At 43.5% G+C, this 22,253-nt stretch overlaps 1 protein-coding gene across 1 annotated transcript; it reads right to left on the bottom strand.

Moving 5' to 3' along the window:
- Positions 1 to 20,725: 20,725 nt before the first annotated feature.
- Positions 20,726 to 21,972, bottom strand: LOC123124732 (glutathione S-transferase U18). The gene is made up of 2 exons (XM_044545299.1): positions 21,431 to 21,972; positions 20,726 to 21,333 (listed from the first exon to the last, which is right to left on the bottom strand). Exons 1-2 carry the CDS (start codon positions 21,746 to 21,748, stop codon positions 20,956 to 20,958), a joined length of 696 nt encoding a protein of 231 aa, XP_044401234.1. The 5' UTR covers positions 21,749 to 21,972; the 3' UTR covers positions 20,726 to 20,955.
- Positions 21,973 to 22,253: the final 281 nt, after the last annotated feature.

The following is a 22,253-nucleotide window of genomic DNA, read 5'->3' as shown; positions in this document are numbered from 1 at the left end:
TTTGTAATGAGAGCAACTTGTGTAAATGGGATGGCGAAGTCATTCTGCCTCTATGTGGTTTGGCAACTCGAAACAAAAATGGGGCCTTTCCCCTTGCTTGCCGCTCGAAATCACTCAATTGGATCCAACACCCGTCCTTCAAGCTTGTCCTTGCATGCGTTAGCAGCCCATTGAGCTAATCCCAAAAAAATCAGCCCCTTAATTGAGCTCTCCCTAGCCCATCAAGATTTCCGTGAGTCAATCGAGCGATGCATTTATTATAACTATGAAGGTGTTCGTTTGTATCGCAACATGGCAAGCTCGGATTGTTTCCCTTTTGCCGTCAGCTGGATTCCTGGAGACATTCCCGTGTTGAGTGCAACATGGCGAAATGCATATGGGTCCTTGTGGACGAGGACATGGTAGGGCACTTAGTCACAACAAGGGAACCGGAGGCCAAACAATGCCTTCTTTCGATGTTTGAATCATTATCACGTGCTAGTTTCACCAGGGTAGTGGTAACCCCCTGTGGGCAATATGGACGGTGAGGAGAAAAACCATTCACAAGCATATTTTCAGCTTCGTTTATCTAAATATGCGTTTGTGTCTCGATATATCTCAGAACTTCATGAGTTGGGCAAGGTGCATGCCTGACTATCTAATGCACCTCCAATAATGGCTTCTAGGGTACAGTTGAAGTGGATACCCCATCCTCCAAGCTACCCGAAAATCAATTTTGATGGAGAAATTTCCACAAATGGCAATCATAGATATGTTCTTATTTCTGCTGCGATAATTATATGGGAGCAACGATCATTGTCTTTTTGAGAATAATTGATCCTACAACACCTGAAGCTCTCATGTGACGGGAAGCACTTGCATCAGCCAAAGATTTAGCTTTACATCATCTGCACATCTCTTCATACGGCAAGATCACGGGCAATGACATTCAAGCAAACTCTGGTGGCCATCATGGTCCAGTTATGAAGGAAATAAACCAAGCGAGGGGAAGCTTTGAAAGTTGCACCTTTTACCATAAAGAGCTACCAATTTTGAGGCACACATTTTTGCAACATACAATCTTTCTTTAGCTTGGGGCACCGTACGATTCTATATGTATTCCCGTTGTAATCACTTTTGATCAATAAAGCACAAGGCAGAATCCCTAGAAAACATATTATAAGTATGTTTTCTCTTTTCTCTTTTCCTCCTCCGATGTGGTACTAAATTTTTGAGCAACAAATCATGCTTCAATGTAGGCTCCACCACGCATAAAACGGACAAGCATGAGTTGTACATCATAGACACAAAATGTCCGAAAATGATTATACTTCCTCGGTGGAAGCGGCGTTTTAGCTCTCGGGTGCATCTGCACGTGTTGGGTGAGCAGTAAAATTGTTAAAGATAGTAAACAAATTCAAAAATTCCGATTTTTATTGTGATGCGAGATACTCATGTGCATGAAGTGTGTGCCGAATTTCCTGGAGTTTGGACATTTCAGTAGCTCTCAACAAAAAGGATAAATTTCAGGCCCGTGAGAAACTTTCAAAAACGCTGTTCAGAGCTCATTTTGTCTTTTTTGCCATGAGCTCCTAGAATGTCATTTAGCCATGAAATTTGCACACACGTTGCACAATTGAGTTTTTGCATAAAAACATATTTTCTTGAATTTTTCTGCTTTTTATTATTTTACTGTTTACCGGGTGCCGATGAGCCCGGGCACCGAATTGAATATCCATTCCTGAGTTCTCTTTTTTACTATGCATATTATTTTTTCTTAGGTGAAAATTTCTGAAATTTGACTAAGTTTATATGAAGAAGTGTTAACATCCATAATACCAAACCAAATGTCATTAGATCCATCATAGAGTATAATTTCATATTGTATTTATTACATAGTGTAGATGCTAATATTTTTTGATAATTTTACAAAGTTTTGCTTAAGACGAACCCAATAAGCGTAGTAAAAAGGAACATAGGGAGTACTAGCTAATAATCTGCATTTTGTTGTGCATATTTATAGTAATAAATTTGTTGAAAATGAAGGAAATATGCCCTAGAGGCAATAATAAAGTTATTATTTATTTCCTTATATCATGATAAATGTTTATTATTCACTAGTATGCCTCTACTTGACTAGCTCGTTAATCAAAGATGGTTGAGTTTCCTAGCCATAGACATGAGTTGTCATTTGATTAACGGGATCACATCATTAGGAGAATGATGTGATTGACTTGACCCATTCCGTTAGCTTAGCACTTGATCGTTTAGTATGTTGCTATTGCTTTCTTCATGACTTATACATGTTCCTATGACTATGAGATTATGCAACTCCCGTTTACCGGAGAAACACTTTGTGTGCTACCAAACGTCACAACGTAACTGGGTGATTATAAGAATGCTCTACAGGTGTCTCCGAAGGTACTTGTTGGGTTGGCGTATTTCGAGATTAGGATTTGTCACTTCGATTGTCAGAGAGGTATCTCTGGGCCCACTCGGTAATGCACATCACTATAAGCCTTGCAAGCATTGTAACTAGTGAGTTAGTTACGGGATGATGTGTTATGGAACGAGTAAAGAGACTTGCCGGTAACGAGATTGAACTAGGTATTGAGATACCGACGATCAAATCTCGGGCAAGTAACATACCGATGACAAAGGGAACAACGTATGTTGTTATGCGGTTTGACCGATAAAGATCTTCGTAGAATATGTGGGAGCCAATATGAGCATCCAAGTTCCGCTATTGGTTATTGGCCGGAGACGTGTCTCGGTCATGTCTACATAGTTCTCGAACCCGCAGGGTCCGCACGCTTAAAGTTTCGGTGACGATTGTATTATGAGTTTATGTGATTTGATGTACCGAAGGTAGTTCGGAGTCTCGGATGAGATCGGGGACATGACGAGGAGTCTCGAAATGGTCGAGACGTAAAGATCGATATATTGGATGACTATATTCGGACATCGGAAAGGTTCCGAGTGATTCGGGAATTCACCGGGAGAAGTATTGGGCCTTATTCGGCCATACGGGAATAGAGGAGAGAGGCCAGAAGGAAGGAGGCGCGCACCCCCCCCTCTGGTCCGAATTGGACAAGGGGTGCAGCCCCCTTTTCCTTCTCCCTCTCCCCCTCTTTCCTTCTCTCCTACTCCGAAAAGGAAAGGGGAATCCTACTAGGACTTGGGAGTCCTAGTAGGACTCCCCACACTTGGCGCGCCCCCTCTAGGGCCGGCCTCTCCCTCCCTCCTTTATATACGGGGGCAGGGGGCACCTCTAGACACAACAATTGATCGTTTGATCTTTTAGCCGTGTGCGGTGCCCCCTCCACCATAGTCCACCTCGATAATACTGTAGCGTTGCATAGGCGAAGCCCTGCGTCGGTAGAACATCATCATCGTCACCACGCCGTCGTGCTGACGAAACTCTTCCTCAACACTCGGCTGGATCGGAGTTCGAGGGACGTCATCGGGCTGAACGTGTGCTGAACTCGGAGGTGCCGTGCGTTCGGTACTTGATCGGTCGGATCGTGAAGACGTACGACTACATCAACCGTGTTGTGCTAACGCTTCCGCTTTCGGTCTACGAGGGTACGTGGACAACACTCTCCCCTCTCGTTGCTATGCATCACCATGATCTTGCGTGTGCGTAGGAAAATTTTGAAATTACTACGTTCCGCATCAGTGGTATTAGAGCCAGGTTTTATGCGTTGATGTTATATGCACGAGTAGAACACAAGTGAGTTGTGGGCTATATAAGTCATACTGCTTACCAGCATGTCACACTTTGGTTCGGCGGTATTGTTGGATGAAGCGGCCCGGACCGACATTACGCGTATGCTTACGCGAGACTGGTTTTACCGCCGTGCTTTGCACACAGGTGACTAGCGGGTGTCAGTTTCTCCAACTTTAGTTAAATCGAGTGTGGCTACGCCCGGTCCTTGAGAAGGTTAAAACAGCACTAACTTGACGAACTATCGTTGTGGTTTTGATGCGTAGGTAAGAACGGTTCTTGCTCAGCCCGTAGCAGCCACGTAAAACTTGCAACAACAAAGTAGAGGACGTCTAACTTGTTTTTGCAGGGCATATTGTGATGTGATATGGTCAAGACGTGATGAGATATAAGTTGTTGTATGAGATGATCATGTTTTGTTGAAGTTATCGGCAACTGGCAGAAGCCTTATGGTTGTCTCTTTATTGCATAAGATGCAAGCGCCAAATAATTGCTTTACTTTATTGCTATGCGATAGCAATAGTTGCAAGAGCAATAGTTGGCGAGATGACCATGTGACGACACATTGATATAGATCAAGATGATGGAGATCATGGTGTCATGCCGGTGACGATGGAGATCCTGACGATGCTTTGGAGATGGAGATCAAAGGCACAAGATGATGATGACCATATCATGTCACATATTATGATTGCATGTGATGTTTATCTTTTATACATCTTATCTTGCTTTGATTGACGGTAGCATTATAAGATGATCTCTCACTAAATTATCAAGGTATAAGTGTTCTCCCTGAGTATGCACCGTTGCGAAAGTTCTTCGTGCTGAGACACCACGTGATGATCGGGTGTGATAGGCTCTACGTTCAAATACAACGGGTGCAAAACAGTTGCACACGCGGAATACTCAGGTTAAACTTGACGAGCCTAGCATATAACAGATATGGCCTCGGAACACTGAGACCGAAAGGTCGAGCGTGAATCATATAGTAGATATGATCAACATAAATGATGTTCACCATTGAAACTACTCCATCTCACGTGATGATCGGACATGGTTTAGTTGATATGGATCACGTGATCACTTAGAAGATTAGAGGGATGTCTATCTAAGTGGGAGTTCTTAAGTAATATGATTAATTGAACTTAAATTTATCATGAACTTAGTCCTGATAGTATTTTGCAAATTATGTTGTAGATCAATAGCTCGCGTTGTTGCTTCCCTATGTTTATTTTGATATGTTCCTGAAGAAAAATTATGTTGAAAGATGTTAGTAGCAATGATGTGGATTGGATCCGTGATCTGAGGATTATCCTCATTGCTGCACAGAAGAATTATGTCCTTGATGCACCGCTAGGTGACAGACCTATTGCAGGAGCAGATGCAGACGTTATGAACATTTGCCTAGCTCAATATGATGACTAGTTGATAGTTTAGTGCACCATGCTTAACGGCTTAGAATCGGGACTTGAAAGACGTTTTGAACGTCATGGACCATATGAGATGTTCGAGGAGTTGAAGTTAATATTTCAAGCAAATACCCGAGTTGAGAGATATGAAGTCTCCAACAAGTTCTATAGCTAAAAGATGGAGGAGAATAGCTCAAGCAGTGAGCATGTGCTCAGATTGTCTGGGTACTACAATCGCTTGAATCAAGTGGGAGTTAATCTTCCAGATAAAATAGTGATTGACAGAATTCTCTAGTCGCCATCACCAAGTTAGTAGAACTTCGTGATAACTATAGTATGCAAGGGATGACGAAAGTAATTCCCGAGCTCTTCGCGATGCTGAAATCGACGAAGGTAGAAATGAAGAAAGAGCATCAAGTGTTGATGGTTAACAAGACCACTAGTTTCAAGAAAAGGGCAAAGGGGTAGAAGGGGAACTTCAAGAACAACGGCAAGCAAGTTGCTGCTCAAGTGAAGAAGCCCAAGTCTGGACCTAAGCCTGAGACTAAGTGCTTCTACTGCAAAGGGACTGGTCACTGGAAGCGGAACTGCCCCAAGTATTTGGTGGATAAGAAGGATGGCGAAGTGAACAAAGGTATATTTGATATACAGATTATTGATGTGTATTTTACTAGTGTTCGTAGCAACCCCTCGGTATTTGATACTGGTTCAGTTGCTAAAGAGTAGTAACTCGAAACGGGAGTTGCATAATGAACAAAAACTAGTTAATGATGAAGTGACGATGTGTATTGGAAGTGGTTCCAAGATTGATATGATCATCATCGCACACTCCCTATACTTTCGGGATTAGTGTTGAACCTAAATAAGTGTTATTTGCTGTTTGCGTTGAGCATGAATATGATTTGATCATGTTTATTGCAATACGGTTATTCATTTAAGTTAGAGAATAATTGTTGTTCTGTTTACATGAATAAAACCTTATATGGTTACACACCCAATGAAAATGGTTCATTGGATCTCTATCGTAGTGATACACATATTCATAATATTGAAGCCAAAAGATGCAAAGTTAATAATGATAGTGCAACTTATTTGTGGCACTGCCGTTTAGGTCATATTGGTGTAAAGCGCATGAAGAAACTCCATGCTGATGGGCTTTTGGAATCACTTGATGCTTGCGAACCATGCCTTATGGGCAAGATGACTAAGACTCCGTTCTCCGGAACAATGGAGCGAGCAACTGACTTATTGGAAATAATACATACTGATGTATGCGATCCGATGAGTGTTGAGGCTCGCGGCGGGTATCGTTATTTTCTGACCTTGACAGATGATTTGAGCAGATATGGGTATATCTACTTGATGAAACATAAGTCTGAAACATTTGAAAAGTTCAAAGAATTTCAGAGTGAAGTGGAAAATCATCGTGACAAGAAAATAAGGTTTCTATGATCTGATCGCGGAGACAAATATTTGAGTTATGAGTTTGGTCTTCAAATTAAAACAATGTGGAATAGTTTCACAAATTCGTGCCACCTGGAACACCACAACATAATGGTGTGTCCGAACGTCATAACCGTATTTTATTGGATATAGTGCAATCTATGATGTTTCTTACCGATTCACCACTATAGTTTTGGGGTTATGCATTAGAGACAGCTGCATTCACGTAAAAAGGGTACCATCTAAATTCGTTTGAGACGACACCGTATGAACTATGGTTTGGCAAGAAACCAAAGTTGTCGTTTCTTAAAGTTTGGGGTTGTGATGCTTATAAGAAAAAGTTTCATCCTGATAAGCTCAAACCCAAATCGGAGAAATGTTTCTTCATAGGATACCCAAAGGAGACAGTTGGGTACACCTTCTATCACAGATCCGAAGGCAAGATATTCGTTGCTAAGAATGGATCCGTTCTAGAGAAGGAGTTTCTCTCGAAAGAAGTGAGTGGGAGGAAAGTAGAACTTGATGAGGTAACTTTACGTGCTCCCTTATTGGAAAGTAGTTCATCACAGAAACCGGTTCCTGTGACACCTACACCAATTAGTGAGGAAGCTAATGATGATGATCATGTAACTTCAGATCAAGTCACTACCGAACCTCGTAGGTAAACCAGAGTGAGATCCGCACCAGAGTGGTACGGTAATCCTGTTCTGGAGGTCATGTTACTTGACCATGACGAACCTACGAACTATGAGGAAGCGATGATGAGCCCATATTCCGCAAAATGGCTTGAGGCCATGAACTCTGAGATGAGATCCATGTATGAGAACAAAGTATGGACTTTGATTCACTTGACCAATGATCAGCGAGCCATTGAGATTAAATGGATCTTCAAGAGGAAGACGGACGCTGATAGTAGTGTTACTATCTACAAAGCTAGAATTGTCGCAAAAGATTTTCGACAAGTTCAAGGTGTTGACTACGATGAGAGTTTCTCACTGGTATCTATGCTTAAGTCTGTCCGAATCATGTTAGCAATTGCCGCATTTTATGAAATCTGGCAAATGGATAAACAAAACTGCATTCCTTAATGGATTTATTAAAGAAGAGTTGTATATGATGCAACCAGAAGGTTTTGTCAATCCTAAAGGTGCTAACAAAATATGCAAGCTCCAGCGATCCATCTATGGACTGGTGCAAGCATTTCGGAGTTGGAATATGCGCTTTGATAAGTTGATCAAAGGATATAGCTTTATACAGACTTGCGGTGAAGCCTGTATTTACAAGAAAGTGAGTGGGAGCACTACAACATTTCTGATAAGTATATGTGAATGACATATTGTTGATCGGAAATAATGTAGAATTATTCTGCAAAGCATAAATGAGTGTTTGAAAGGAGTTTTTCAAAGAAAGACCTCGGTGAAGCTGCTTACATATTGAGCATCAAGATCTATAGAGATAGATCAAGACGCTTGATAAGTTTTTCAATGAGTACATACCTTGACAAGATTTTGAAGTAGTTCAAAATGAAACAGTCAAAGAAAGAGTTCTTGCCTGTGTTACAAGGTGTGAAATTGAGTAAGACTCAAAGCCCGACCACGGCAGAAGATAGAAAGAGAATGAAAGTCATTCCCTATGCCTCAGCCATAGGTTCTATAAAGTATGCCATGCTGTGTACCAGATCTATTGTGTACCCTACACTGAGTTTAGCAAGGGAATACAATAGTGATCTAGGAGTAGATCACTGGACAGCGGTCAAAATTATCCTTAGTGGAATAAGGATATGTTTCTCGATTATGGAGGTGACAAAAGGTTCGTCGTAAAGGGTTACGTCGATACAAGTTTTGACACTGATCCAGATGACTCTAAGTCTCAATCTGGATACATATTGAAAGTGGGAGCAATTAGCTAGAGTAGCTCCGTGCAGAGCATTGTTGACATAGAAATTTGCAAAATACATACGGATTTGAATGTGGCAGACCCGTTGACTAAACTTCTCTCACAAGCAAAACATGATCACACCTTAGTACTCCTTGGGTGTTGGTCACATGACGATGTGAACTATGGGTGTTAATCACATGGTGATGTGAACTATTGGTGTTAAATCACATGGTGATGTGAACTAGATTATTGACTCTAGTGCAAGTGGGAGACTGAAGGAAATATGCCCTAGAGGCAATAATAAAGTTATCATTTATTTCCTTATATCATGATAAATGTTTATTATTCATGCTAGAATTGTATTAACCGGAAACTTGATACATGTGTGAATACATAGACAAACATAGTGTCACTAGTATGCCTCTACTTGACTAGCTCGTTAATCAAAGATGGTTGAGTTTCCTAGCCATAGACATGAGTTGTCATTTGATTAACGGGATCACATCATTAGGAGAATGATGTGATTGACTTGACCCATTCCGTTAGCTTAGCACTTGATCGTTTAGTATGTTGCTATTGCTTTCTTCATGACTTATACATGTTCCTATGACTATGAGATTATGCAACTCCCATTTACCGGAGGAACACTTTGTGTGCTACCAAACGTCACAACGTAACTGGGTGATTATAAAAATGCTCTATAGGTGTCTCCGAAGGTACTTGTTGGGTTGGCGTATTTCGAGATTAGGATTTGTCAGTTCGATTGTCAGAGAGGTATCTCTGGGCCCACTCGGTAATGCACATCACTATAAGCCTTGCAAGCATTGTAACTAGTGAGTTAGTTACGGGATGATGTGTTACGGAACGAGTAAAGAGACTTGCCGGTAACGAGATTGAACTAGGTATTGAGATACCGACGATCAAATCTCGGGCAAGTAACATACCGATGACAAAGGGAACAACGTATGTTGTTATGCGGTTTGACCGATAAAGATCTTCGTAGAATATGTGGGAGCCAATATGAGCATCCAAGTTCCGCTATTGGTTATTGGCCGGAGACGTGTCTCGGTCATGTCTACATAGTTCTCGAACCCGTAGGGTCCGCACGCTTAAAGTTTCGGTGACGATTGTATTATGAGTTTATGTGATTTGATGTACCGAAGGTAGTTCGGAGTCCCGGATGAGATCGGGGACATGACGAGGAGTCTCGAAATGGTCGAGACGTAAAGATCGATATATTGGATGACTATATTCGGACATCGGAAAGGTTCCGAGTGATTCGGGAATTCACCGGGAGAAGTATTGGGCCTTATTCGGCCATACGGGAATAGAGGAGAGAGGCCAGAAGGAAGGAGGCGCGCACCCCCCCCTCTGGTCCGAATTGGACAAGGGGTGCAGCCCCCTTTTCCTTCTCCCTCTCCCCCTCTTTCCTTCTCTCCTACTCCGAAAAGGAAAGGGGAATCCTACTAGGACTTGGGAGTCCTAGTAGGACTCCCCACACTTGGCGCGCCCCTCTAGGGCCGGCCTCTCCCTCCCTCCTTTATATACGGGGGCAGGGGGGCACCTCTAGACACAACAATTGATCGTTTGATCTTTTAGCCGTGTGCGGTGCCCCCCTCCACCATAGTCCACCTTGATAATACTGTAGCGGTGCTTAGGCGAAGCCCTGCGTCGGTAGAACATCATCATCGTCACCACTCCGTCGTGCTGACGAAACTCTCCCTCAACACTCGGCTGGATCGGAGTTCGAGGGATGTCATCGGGCTGAACGTGTGCTGAACTCGGAGGTGCCGTGCGTTCGGTACTTGATCGGTCAGATCGTGAAGACGTACGACTACATCAACCGCGTTGTGCTAACGCTTCCGCTTTCGGTCTACGAGGGTACGTGGACAACACTCTCCCCTCTCGTTGCTATGCATCACCATGATCTTGCGTGTGCGTAGGAAAATTTTGAAATTACTACGTTCCGCATCAGAAAATGCCAAACAGAGACCGAGCTCCATGGAGGCCTTAATTTGAAAACATCAAAATTCAAAAAAATTAGTTTTAAAAAATTCTGAAAACAAATACACATATACCTACATAGATAATGTACGTTTGCAAATTTTCAGGTCAAAATACGTTAAAATGGGAGCTAAACAAAAAAGACAAATCTGAGGCTTTTTAGCATATGTACTACTCAAAGTCAATGGTTTTTTTTGTGCAGCTCACAATTCAAGGTATTTCATCCTGAATTTTTTCACACATACACATTACATCCTTGCATACATGTGTATTTGTTTTCTGATTTTGTTAAACTGGGAAGTTTAAATTTTATTTTTTTCAAAATAAAGGTCTACATGGAGATAGTCTCCAAAACGCCCTACTCTAAATTTTGTTAAGAATAAAATTAGAATATGAGAATAACGTCTCTCCACATTCTTTTCATACATGAATGGTAGCATACCTAATCGTAAATGTAGGATGATTGCTTGTAATAGTGGACTGTGACCTTCTGCCTTTAGGGGAATGATTTGTTGCTAAGAAAGAAATGATGATGGCGATGGCTTATTAGCTATTCTACCATTCATGATATTGAAGGAAATACGCCCTAGAGGCAATAATAAAGTTATTATTTATTTCCTTATATCATGATAAATGTTTATTATTCATGCTAGAATTGTATTAACCGGAAACATAATACTTGTGTGAATACATAGACAAACAGAGTGTCACTAGTATGCCTCTACTTGACTAGCTCGTTGATCAAAGATGGTTATGTTTCCTAGCCATAGACATGAGTTGTCATTTGATTAACGGGATCACATCATTAGGAGAATGATTTGATTGACTTGACCCATTCCGTTAGCTTAAAACTCGATCGTTTAGTATTTTGTTGCTACTGCTTTCTTCATGACTTATACATGTTCCTATGACTATGAGATTATGCAACTCCCGTTTACCAGAGGAACACTTTGTGTGCTACCAAACGTCACAACGTAACTGGGTGATTATAAAGGTGCTCTACAGGTGTCTCCGAAGGTACTTGTTGGGTTGGCGTATTTCGAGATTAGAATTTGTCACTCCGATTGTCAGAGAGGTATCTCTGGGCCCTCTCGGTAATGCACATCACTATAAGCCTTGCAAACATTGTAACTAATGAGTTAGTTGCGGGATGATGTATTACAGAACGAGTAAAGAGACTTGCCAGTAACGAGATTGAACTAGGTATTAAGATATCGACGATCAAATCTCGGGCAAGTAACATACCGATGACAAAGGGAACAACGTATGTTGTTATGCGGTCTGACCGATAACGATCTTCGTAGAATATGTGGGAGCCAATATGAGCATCCAGGTTCCGATATTGGTTATTGACCGGAGACGTGTCTTGGTCATGTGTACATAGTTCTCGAACCCGTAGGGTCCGCACGCTTAACGTTTCGATGTCAGTTATATTATGAGTTTATTTGTTTTGATGTACCGAAGGTAGTTCGGAATCCCGGATGAGATCGGGGACATGACGAGGAGTCTCGAAATGGCCGAGACATAAAGATCGATATATTGGACGACAATATTCGGACTTCGGAAAGGTTGCGAGTGATTCGGTTATTTATTGGAGTACCGGAGAGTTACGGGAATTCGCCGGGGAGAAGTATTGGGCCTTATTGGGCCATACGGGAATAGAGGAGAGAGGCCAAAAGGAAGGAGGCGTGCACCCCCCCTCTGGTCCGAATTGGACAAGGGGTGCAGCCCCCTTTTCCTTCTGCCTCTCCCCCTCTTTCCTTCTCTCCTACTCCAACAAGGAAAGGAGGAGTCCTACTCCCGGTGGGATTAGGACTCCCCCCTTGGCGCGCCCTCCTCCTTGGCCGGCAGCCTCCCCCTTGCTCCTTTATATACGGGGGCAGGGGGGCACCCCATAGAGACAACAATTGATCGTTTGATCTTTTAGCCGTGTGCGGTGCCCCCCTCCACCATAGTCCACCTCGATAATACTGTAGCGGTGCTTAGGCAAAGCCCTATGTCAGTAGAACATCATCATCGGCACCACGTTGTCGTGCTGACGAAACTCTCCCTCAACACTCGGCGGGATCGGAGTTCGAGGGACGTCAGCGGGCTGAACGTGTGCTGAACTCGGAGGTGCCGTGCGTTCGGTACTTAATCGGTCGGATCATGAAGACGTACGACTACATCAACCGCGTTGTGCTAACGCTTCCGCTTTCGGTCTACGAGGGTACATGGACAACACTCTCCCCTCTCGTTGCTATGCATCACCATGATCTTGCGTGTGCGTAGGAAATTTTTGAAATTACTACGTTCTCCAATAGTGGCATCCGAGCCAGGTTTTATGCGTTGATGTTATATGCACGAGTAGAACACAAGTGAGTTGTGGGCGATATAAGTCATACTGCTTACCAGCATGTCATACTTTGGTTCGGCGGTATTGTTGGATGAAGCGGCCCGGACCGACATTACGCGTACGCTTACACGAGACTGGTTCTTCCGACGTGCTTTGCACAGAGGTGGCTGGCGGGTGTCAGTTTCTCCAACTTTAGTTGAACCGAGTGTGGCTACGCCCGGTCCTTGTTGAAGGTTAAAACAACACCAACTTGACAAACTATCGTTGTGGTTTTGATGCGTAGGTGAGAACGGTTCTTGCTAAGCCCGTAGCAGCCACATAAAACTTGCAACAACAAAGTAGAGGACGTCTAACTTATTTTTGTAGGGCATGTTGTGATGTGATATGGTCAAGACATGATGCTAAATTTTATTGTATGAGATGATCATGTTTTGTAACCGAGTTATCGGCAACTGGCAGGAGCCATATGGTTGTCGCTTTATTGTATGCAATGCAATCGCCCTGTAATGCTTTACTTTATCACTAAGCGGTAGCGATAGTCGTAGAAGCATAAGATTGGCGAGACGACAACGATGCTACGATGGAGATCAAGGTGTCGCGCCGGTGATGATGGTGATCATGACGGTGGTTCGGAGATGGAGATCACAAGCACAAGATAATGATGGCCATATCATATCACTTATATTGATTGCATGTGATGTTTATCTTTTATGCATCTTATCTTGCTTTGATTGACGGTAGCATTATAAGATGATCCCTCACTAAATTATCAAAGTATAAGTGTTCCCCCTGAGTATGCACCGTTGCGAAAGTTCTTCGTGCTGAGACACCACGTGATGATCGGGTGTGATAGGCTCTACTTCAAATACAACAGGTGCAAAACAGTTGCACACGCGGAATACTCAGGTTAAGCTTGACGAGCCTAGCATATAACAGATGTGGCCTCGGAACACGGAGACCGAAAGGTCGAGCGTGAATCATATAGTGGATATGATCAACATAGTGATGTTCACCGTTGAAACTACTCCATCTCACGTGATGATCGGACATGGTTTAGTTGATATGGATCACGTGATCACTTAGAGGATTAGATGGATGTCTATCTAAGTGGGAGTTCTTAAGTAATATGATTAATTGAACTTAAATTTATCATGAACTTAGTCCTGATAGTATTTTGCAAATTATGTTGTAGATCAATAGCTCACGTTGTTGCTTCCCTGTGTTTATTTTTGATATGTTCCTAGAGAAAAATTATGTTGAAAGATGTTAGTAGCAAAGATGCGGATTGGATCCGTGATCTAAGGATTATCCTCATTGCTGCACAGAAGAATTATGTCCTTGATGCACCGCTAGGTGACATACCTATTGCAGGAGCAGATGCAGACGTTATGAACGTTTGGCTAGCTCAATATGATGACTGCTTGATAGTTTAGTGCACCATGCTTAACGGCTTAGAATCGGGACTTGAAAGACATTTTGAACGTCATGGACCATATGAGATGTTCGAGGAGTTGAAGTTAATATTTCAAGCAAATACCCGAGTTGAGAGATATGAAGTCTCCAACAAGTTCTATAGCTAAAAGATGGAGGAGAATAGCTCAAGCAGTGAGCATGTGCTCAGATTGTCTGGGTACTACAATCGCTTGAATCAAGTGGGAGTTAATCTTCCAGATAAAATAGTGATTGACAGAATTCTCTAGTCGCCATCACCAAGTTAGTAGAACTTCGTGATAACTATAGTATGCAAGGGATGACGAAAGTAATTCCCAAGCTCTTCGTGATGCTGAAATTAATGAAGGTAGAAATCAAGAAAGAGCATCAAGTGTTGATGGTTAACAAGACCACTAGTTTTAAGAAAAGGGCAAAGGGATAGAAGGGGAACTTCAAGAAGAACGGCAAGCAAGTTGCTGCTCAAGTGAAGAAGCCCAAGTCTGGACCTAAGCCTGAGACTAAGTGCTCCTACTGCAAAGAGACTGGTCACTGGAAGCGGAACTGCCCCAAGTATTTGGTGGATAAGAAGGACGGCAAAAGTGAACAAAGGTATATTTTATATACAAATTATTGATGTGTATTTTACTAGTGTTCGTAGCAACCCCTCGGTATTTGATACTGGTTCAGTTGCTAAAGAGTAGTAACTCGAAACGGGAGTTGCATAATGAACAGAAACTAGTTAAGGATGAAGTGACGATGTGTATTGGAAGTGGTTCCAAGATTGATACTATCATCATTGCACACTCCCTATACTTTCGGGATTAGTGTTGAACCTAAATAAGTGTTATTTGGTGTTTGCAAATAGCATGAATATGATTTGATCATGTTTATTGCAATACGGTTATTCATTTAAGTTAGAGAATAATTGTTGTTCTGTTTACATGAATAAAACCTTATATGGTTACACACCCAATGAAAATGGTTCGTTGGATCTCGATCATAGTGATACACATATTCATAATATTGAAGCCAAAAGATGCAAAGTTAATAATGATAGTGCAACTTATTTGTGGCACTGCCGTTTAGGTCATATTGGTGTAAAGGGCATGAAGAAACTCCATGCTGTTGGGCTTTTGGAATCACTTGATTATGAATCACTTGATGCTTGCGAACCATGCCTTATGGGCAAGATGACTAAGACTCCGTTCTCCGGAACAATGGAGCGAGCAACTGACTTATTCGAAAATAATACATACTGATGTATGCGATCCGATGAGTGTTGAGGATCGCGGCGGGTATCGTTATTTTCTAACCTTCACAGATGATTTGAGCAGATATGGGTATATCTACTTGATGAAACATAAGTCTGAAACATTTGAAAAGTTCAAAGAATTTCAGAGTGAAGTGGAAAATCAGCGTGACAAGAAAATAAGGTTTCTACGATCTGATCGCGGAGACAAATATTTGAGTTACGAGTTTGGTCTTCAACTAAAACAATGTGGAATAGTTTCAAAAATTCGTGCCACCTGGAACACCACAGCTTAATGGTGTGTCCGAACGTCATAATGGTACTTTATTGGATATAGTGCAATATATGATGTTTCTTACCGATTTACCACTACAGTTTTGGGGTTATGCATTAGAGACAGCTGCATTCACGTAAAAAAGGGGCACCATGTAAATCCGTTTGAGACGACACCGTATGAACTGTGGTTTGGCAAGAAACCAAAATTGTCGTTTCTTAAAGTTTGGGGTTGCGATGCTTATGTGAAAAAGTTTCATCCTGATAAGCTCAAACCCAAATCGGAAAAATGTGTCTTCATAGGATACCCAAAGGAGACTTTTGGGTACACCTTCTATCACATATCCGAAGGCAAGACATTCGTTGCTAAGAATGGATCCTTTCTAGAGAAGGAGTTTCTATCGAAAGAAGTGAGTGGGAGGAAAGTAGAACTTGATGAGGTAACTGTACCTGCTCCCTTATTGGAAAGTAGTTCATCACAGAAATCTGTTCCTGTGACTCCTACACCAATTAGTGAGGAAGCTAATGATGATGATCATGTAACTTCAGATCAAGTTACTACCAAACCTCGTTGGTCAACCAGAGTGAGATCCACACCAGAGTGGTACGGTAATCCTATTCTGGAGGTCATGTTACTTGACCATGACGAACCTACGAACTATGAGGAAGCGATGATGAGCCCAGATTCCGCGAAATGGTTTGAGGCCATGAAATCTGAGATGGGATCCATGTATGAGAACAAAGTATGGACTTTGATTGATTGCCCAATGATCGGCGAGCCATTGAGCTTAAATGGATCTTCAAGAGGAAGACGGACGCTGATAGTAGTGTTACTATCTACAAAGCTAGAATTGTCGCAAAAGGTTTTCGACAAGTTCAAGGTGTTGACTACGATGAGAGTTTCTCACTCGTATCGATGCTTAAGTCTGTCCGAATCATGTTAGCAATTGCCGCATTTTATGATTATGAAATTTGGCAAATGGATGTCAAAACTGCATTCCTGAATAGATTTCTGGAAGAAGAGTTGTATATGATGCAACCGGAAGGTTTTGTCGATCCAAAGGGAGCTAACAAAGTGTGCAAGCTCCAGCGATCCATTTATGGACTGGTGCAAGCCTCTCGGAGTTGGAATAAACGCTTTGATAGTGTGATCAAAGCATTTGGTTTTGTACAGACTTTTGGAGAAGCCTGTATTTACAAGAAAGTGAGTGGGAGCACTACAACATTTCTGATAAGTATATATGAATGACATATTGTTGATCGGAAATAATGTAGCATTATTCTGCAAAGCATAAAGGAGTGTTTGAAAGGAGTTTTTCAAAGAAAGACCTCGGTGAAGCTGCTTAATATTGAGCATCAAGATCTATAGAGATATGTCAAGACGCTTGATAAGTTTTTCAATAAGTACATACCTTGACAAGATTTTGAAGTAGTTCAAAATGGAACAGTCAAAGAAAGAGTTCTTGCCTGTGTTACAAGGTGTGAAATTGAGTAAGACTCAAAGCCCGACCATGGCAGAAGATAGAAAGAGAATGAAAGTCATTCCCTATGCCTTGGCCATAGGTACTATAAAGTATGCGATGCTGTGTACCAGATCTATTGTATACCCTACACTGATTTTGGCAAGGGAGTACAATAGTGATCTAGGAGTAGATCACTGGACAGCGGTCAAAATTATCCTTAGTGGAATAAGGATATGTTTCTCGATTATGGAGGTGAGAAAAAGGGTTCATCGTAAAGGGTTACGTCGATGCAAATTTTGACACTGATCCAGATGACTCTAAGTCTCAATCTGGATACATATTGAAAGTGGGAGCAATTAGCTAGTGTAGCTCCGTGCAGAGCATTGTAGACATAGAAACTTGCAAAATACTTACGGATCTGAATGTGACAGACCCGTTGACTAAAATTATATCACAAGCAAAACATGATGGCACCTTAGTACTCTTTGGGTGTTAATCACATAGCGATGTGAACTAGATTATTGACTCTAGTAAACCCTTTGGGTGTTGGTCACATGACGATGTGAACTATATATGGGTGTTAATCACATGGTGATGTGAACTATTGATGTTAAATCACATGGCGATGTGATCTAGATTATTGACTCTAGTGCAAGTGGGAGACTGAAGGAAATATGCCCTAGAGGCAATAATAAAGTTATTAGTTATTTCCTTATATCATGATAAATGTTTATTATTCATGCTAGAATTGTATTAACCGGAAACATAATACTTGTGTGAATACATAGACAAACAGAGTGTCACTAGTATGCCTCTACTTGACTAGCTCGTTGATCAAAGATGGTTATGTTTCCTAGCCATAGACATGAGTTGTCATTTGATTAACGGGATCACATCATTAGGAGAATGATTTGATTGACTTGACCCATTCCGTTAGCTTAGAACTCGATCGTTTAGTATGTTGCTACTGCTTTCTTCATGACTTATACATGTTCCTATGACTATGAGATTATGCAACTCCCGTTTACCGGAGGAACACTTTGTGTGCTACCAAACGTCACAACGTAACTGGGTGATTATAAAGGTGCTCTACAGGTGTCTCCGAAGGTACTTGTTGGGTTGGCGTATTTCGAGATTAGTATTTGTCACTCCGATTGTCGGAGAGGTATCTCTGGGCCCTCTCGGTAATGCACATCACTATAAGTCTTGCAAGCATTGTAACTAATGAGTTAGTTGCGGGATGATGTATTACGGAACGAGTAAAGAGACTTGCCAGTAACGAGATTGAACTAGGTATTAAGATACCGACGATCGAATCTCGGGCAAGTAACATACCGATGACAAAGGGAACAACGTATGTTGTTATGCGGCCTGACCGATAAAAATCTTCGTAGAATATGTGGGAGCCAATATGAGCATCCAGGTTCCGCTATTGGTTATTGACAGGAGACGTGTCTCGGTCATGTGTACATAGTTCTCGAACCCGTAGGGTCCGCACGCTTAATGTTTCGATGACAGTTATATTATGAGTTTATATGTTTTGATGTACCGAAGGTAGTTCGGAGTCCCGGATGAGATCGGGGACATGACGAGGAGTCTCGAAATGGCCGAGACGTAAAGATCGATATATTGGACGACAATATTCGGACTTCGGAAAGGTTCCGAGTGATTCGGGTATTTATCGGAGTACCGGAGAGTTACGGAAATTCGCCGGGGAGAAGTATTGGGCCGTATTGGGCCATACGGAAATAGAGGAGAGAGGCCAAAAGGAAGGAGGCGCGCACCCACCCTCTGGTCCGAATTGGACAAGGGGTGCAGCCCCCTTTTCCTTCTCCCTCTCCCCCTCTTTCCTTCTCTCCTACTCCAACAAGGAAAGGAGGAGTCCTACTCCCGGTGGGAGTAGGACTCCCCCCTTGGCGCGCCCTCCTCCTTGGCCGGCCGCCTCCCCCTTGCTCCTTTATATACGGGGGCAGGGGGCACCCCATAGAGACAACAATTGATCGTTTGATCTTTTAGCCGTGTGCGGTGCCCCCCTCCACCATAGTCCACCTCGATAATACTGTAGCGGTGCTTAGGCGAAGCCCTGTGTCAGTAGAACATCATCATCGTCACCACGCCGTCGTGCTGACGAAACTCTCCCTCAACACTCGGCTGGATCGGAGTTCGAGTTACGTCATCGGGCTGAACGTGTGCTGAACTCGGAGGTGCCGTGCGTTCGGTACTTGATCGGTCGGATCGTGAAGACGTACGACTACATCAACCGCGTTGTGCTAACGCTTCCGCTTTCGGTCTACGAGGGTACGTGGACAACACTCTCGCCTCTCGTTGCTATGCATCACCATGATCTTGCGTGTGCGTAGAATTTTTTTGAAATTACTACGTTCTCCAACAGATATACCTAATGATGTGGAGACCAGACGACACATGTGGTGACGTGGAATATGAAACGTTGAAAGAAATAAAAATAGAAATATATAGTTATAATGAAAATGTGAAAAAGAAGAGAAAGGAGCACCAACAACAGTGCCTTCTTTCTAAAGAAAACATACTCAATAGGCATCTTAGATCTGTTAAATATTAAGAAAAACAATAGCGAGTATAATGGCAGACAGCTAGACGCAGAACGACCAGTAAAAGATAAAAATGACATTGATTGTAACAGCCCGCTAGAGATCAAAAATTGAACTGGACCAACAATAGATGCAAGGGAAACTCTAAACATCCTTGCCATACTAGGCTTTGGAGGCCGAAATGGTCACTTGCCTCTTGAGACGAGATATAGAAATCGTGGAAGCAAACATTGATTGGGTGTCACCACTAGCAAAGCAATGTAGACTTGCAATTCCATGCCACCAATTCAGAGGGGAGGAGAAATTGGACCAAAAGAACACTGAAAAAGATGTCGTAGCCGCTACACCAACAACTAAATACACCAACCGCCAAGATTTGAATGGAGTCAACATATATGGGGACATAGACTCTTACAGGCTCTTCACGGTGCCAGCTCAGACTTTGTCGAGGTAAAAAAAAATGAAGAGATCTTATTCCAACACATCATTGCCCCATCATCTCGTCGACGTCCTCAGGAAAAAGACATAAGAAAAAGAAAATGAGATGGAAGGGTCCCCACATTTCTTGCTGCCAACGAGGTCGCCGGAGGGAGAAAAGGAGAGGGATAGAGCCATCAGCGTGTTGAAGTGTAGAAACGCTCTTGCATTGGCGGCTAGGGGTGGAAGTTTGGGGCCGTGCGTAATGTTAAGCATACCAACGCAACTCGTCGCAACAATGCGTATTGATATTATAAACAGGCAAAAGTTACAACGGAAACGAACTATAAAACATAAAACCATTTAAAATACCACTGAATTAAAATTTATTCTTAAACCATTTAGGATTGTGACCATCGGAGTATGGCAATTGTTTATGGACCCTAATGACTAGCAAACGTTTGTTGTGGGACATGTCAATTGCGAATGTTTTGTATGGCAAATTTTTCGAAAGCACATGATAATTTCTTCACAAACACATGTCAACTTCTTGCAAACAGAGGATTTTATGTGAAATTTCCCAAGTTCACTTGAAAAAAATTGCCATAAATTGCCGTGAAAACTTTTGTTTTAACATGCACCTCCGGCGAACATTCGCTGATTGCCCTTGTTTATTCAGAGACGTATGTGCGGGTCTGTAGGGACAAGTGAACCCAACCAACCAGACTGGAGCATTGCAGCTGGATCCGATCGCCGAGGCCCCGGCGCGGCGGCGCGTCACGGCCGGGAGGAAGCGTTGGCCGCCAGCGCCGCGCGGAGCACCTCGCCGAACTCAACGAGCCTGGCGGCGTCGGGCACGAGGTCCCCGACGGCCTCGTGCGCGCAGAACCGCACCGCCCAGGCCGCCAGCCGCGGCGTTCTCGCCTCGTCGAGGACGGGAAGCCCAGCGATCCTCTCCGCGGCTCCGAACCACCCGATGTAGGAGCCAACGACGATGTCCAGGAAGCCGACGTCATCCCCACCGAAGTAGGGCTTCCCGCCGCTGCACTCCACGAAGGCCTCCTCGAGCTGCCGGAGCGCGGCGGACACCTGCTCCGCGGCGTCGGCCTTGTCGCCGCCGACCATGCCTCTCAATGTCCGAAGTGGTGAATGGAGCTGCAACCTCTCGGAACCGATAGCCATGGTCAATTACCAGAACAGTAAAATAACTTGCGTTCCAGATCCAGTGGTCACGATCGAATGGCTGGCTCACCTTGGCGTCGGCATACTCTGCCCAGAACCGGTGGACGGCGCGGCGATAGGGGTCGGCTGGGAGGATGGGCTTCCCGGCAGCGGAGAAAGCCTCGTCGACGTACTGCAGGATGACCAGGGACTCGCAGACGGGGCGACCGCCGTGGAGGAGCACGGGCATCTTCTTGTACACGGGGTTGGACCTGAGCAGCAGCTCGCTCTTCCTGCCCACCGCTTCCTGGAGGAACTCGTACTCCACGCCCTTGAGCCTGAGCGCGATGCACACTCGCGTCACGAACGGGCTCGCCCACCCGCCTACAACCACCACCGGCTCCGACATCGCCGCCGCCGCGGCTTCTTCACAGAAGCCCTTATAGGCCCACTTAGTGGAACCACTGTGAACCAGTGGTAATTTTGCTTTGTCTTCCGGAGCAGCAAGATAAGCAACGCCGTCAACGGCGTCAGAGACCGATCGACGCCATCGGAGCGCGGCCGGAGGCGTCGGATCCAGACATCTTGGTGTAAAGGGAGTACTAGTTGGTGCGGTGTGTGATCGAATTAATAATAACCAAATTGGACCAGCAGCCGAAGTAGGGGCAATGTGGTTGTTGGGCGTTGTGATGGTGCACGTGGCTTGACATGTCCACTAGCGTTCCAGGGTGCATTTGACTCGCCAACGCAAAATATTTGAACATCTCACCAGAACGACAAAGCATATATTTTTCTAACACGGTAACAATTTTTTTTTGAGAAAACTTCAAATCTATATCATCCCCTTTCAACCCGTATCCCTTCCCGAGGCGATACGGGGGATCCCTAACTCCCCCAACCGCCAGCCCTCCTCT

Source organism: Triticum aestivum, chromosome 5D, assembly GCF_018294505.1.
Source record: "Triticum aestivum cultivar Chinese Spring chromosome 5D, IWGSC CS RefSeq v2.1, whole genome shotgun sequence".
In the NCBI taxonomy this organism is placed as follows: domain Eukaryota; kingdom Viridiplantae; phylum Streptophyta; class Magnoliopsida; order Poales; family Poaceae; genus Triticum; species Triticum aestivum.
This window is presented reverse-complemented; position numbering and strand designations above follow the sequence as displayed.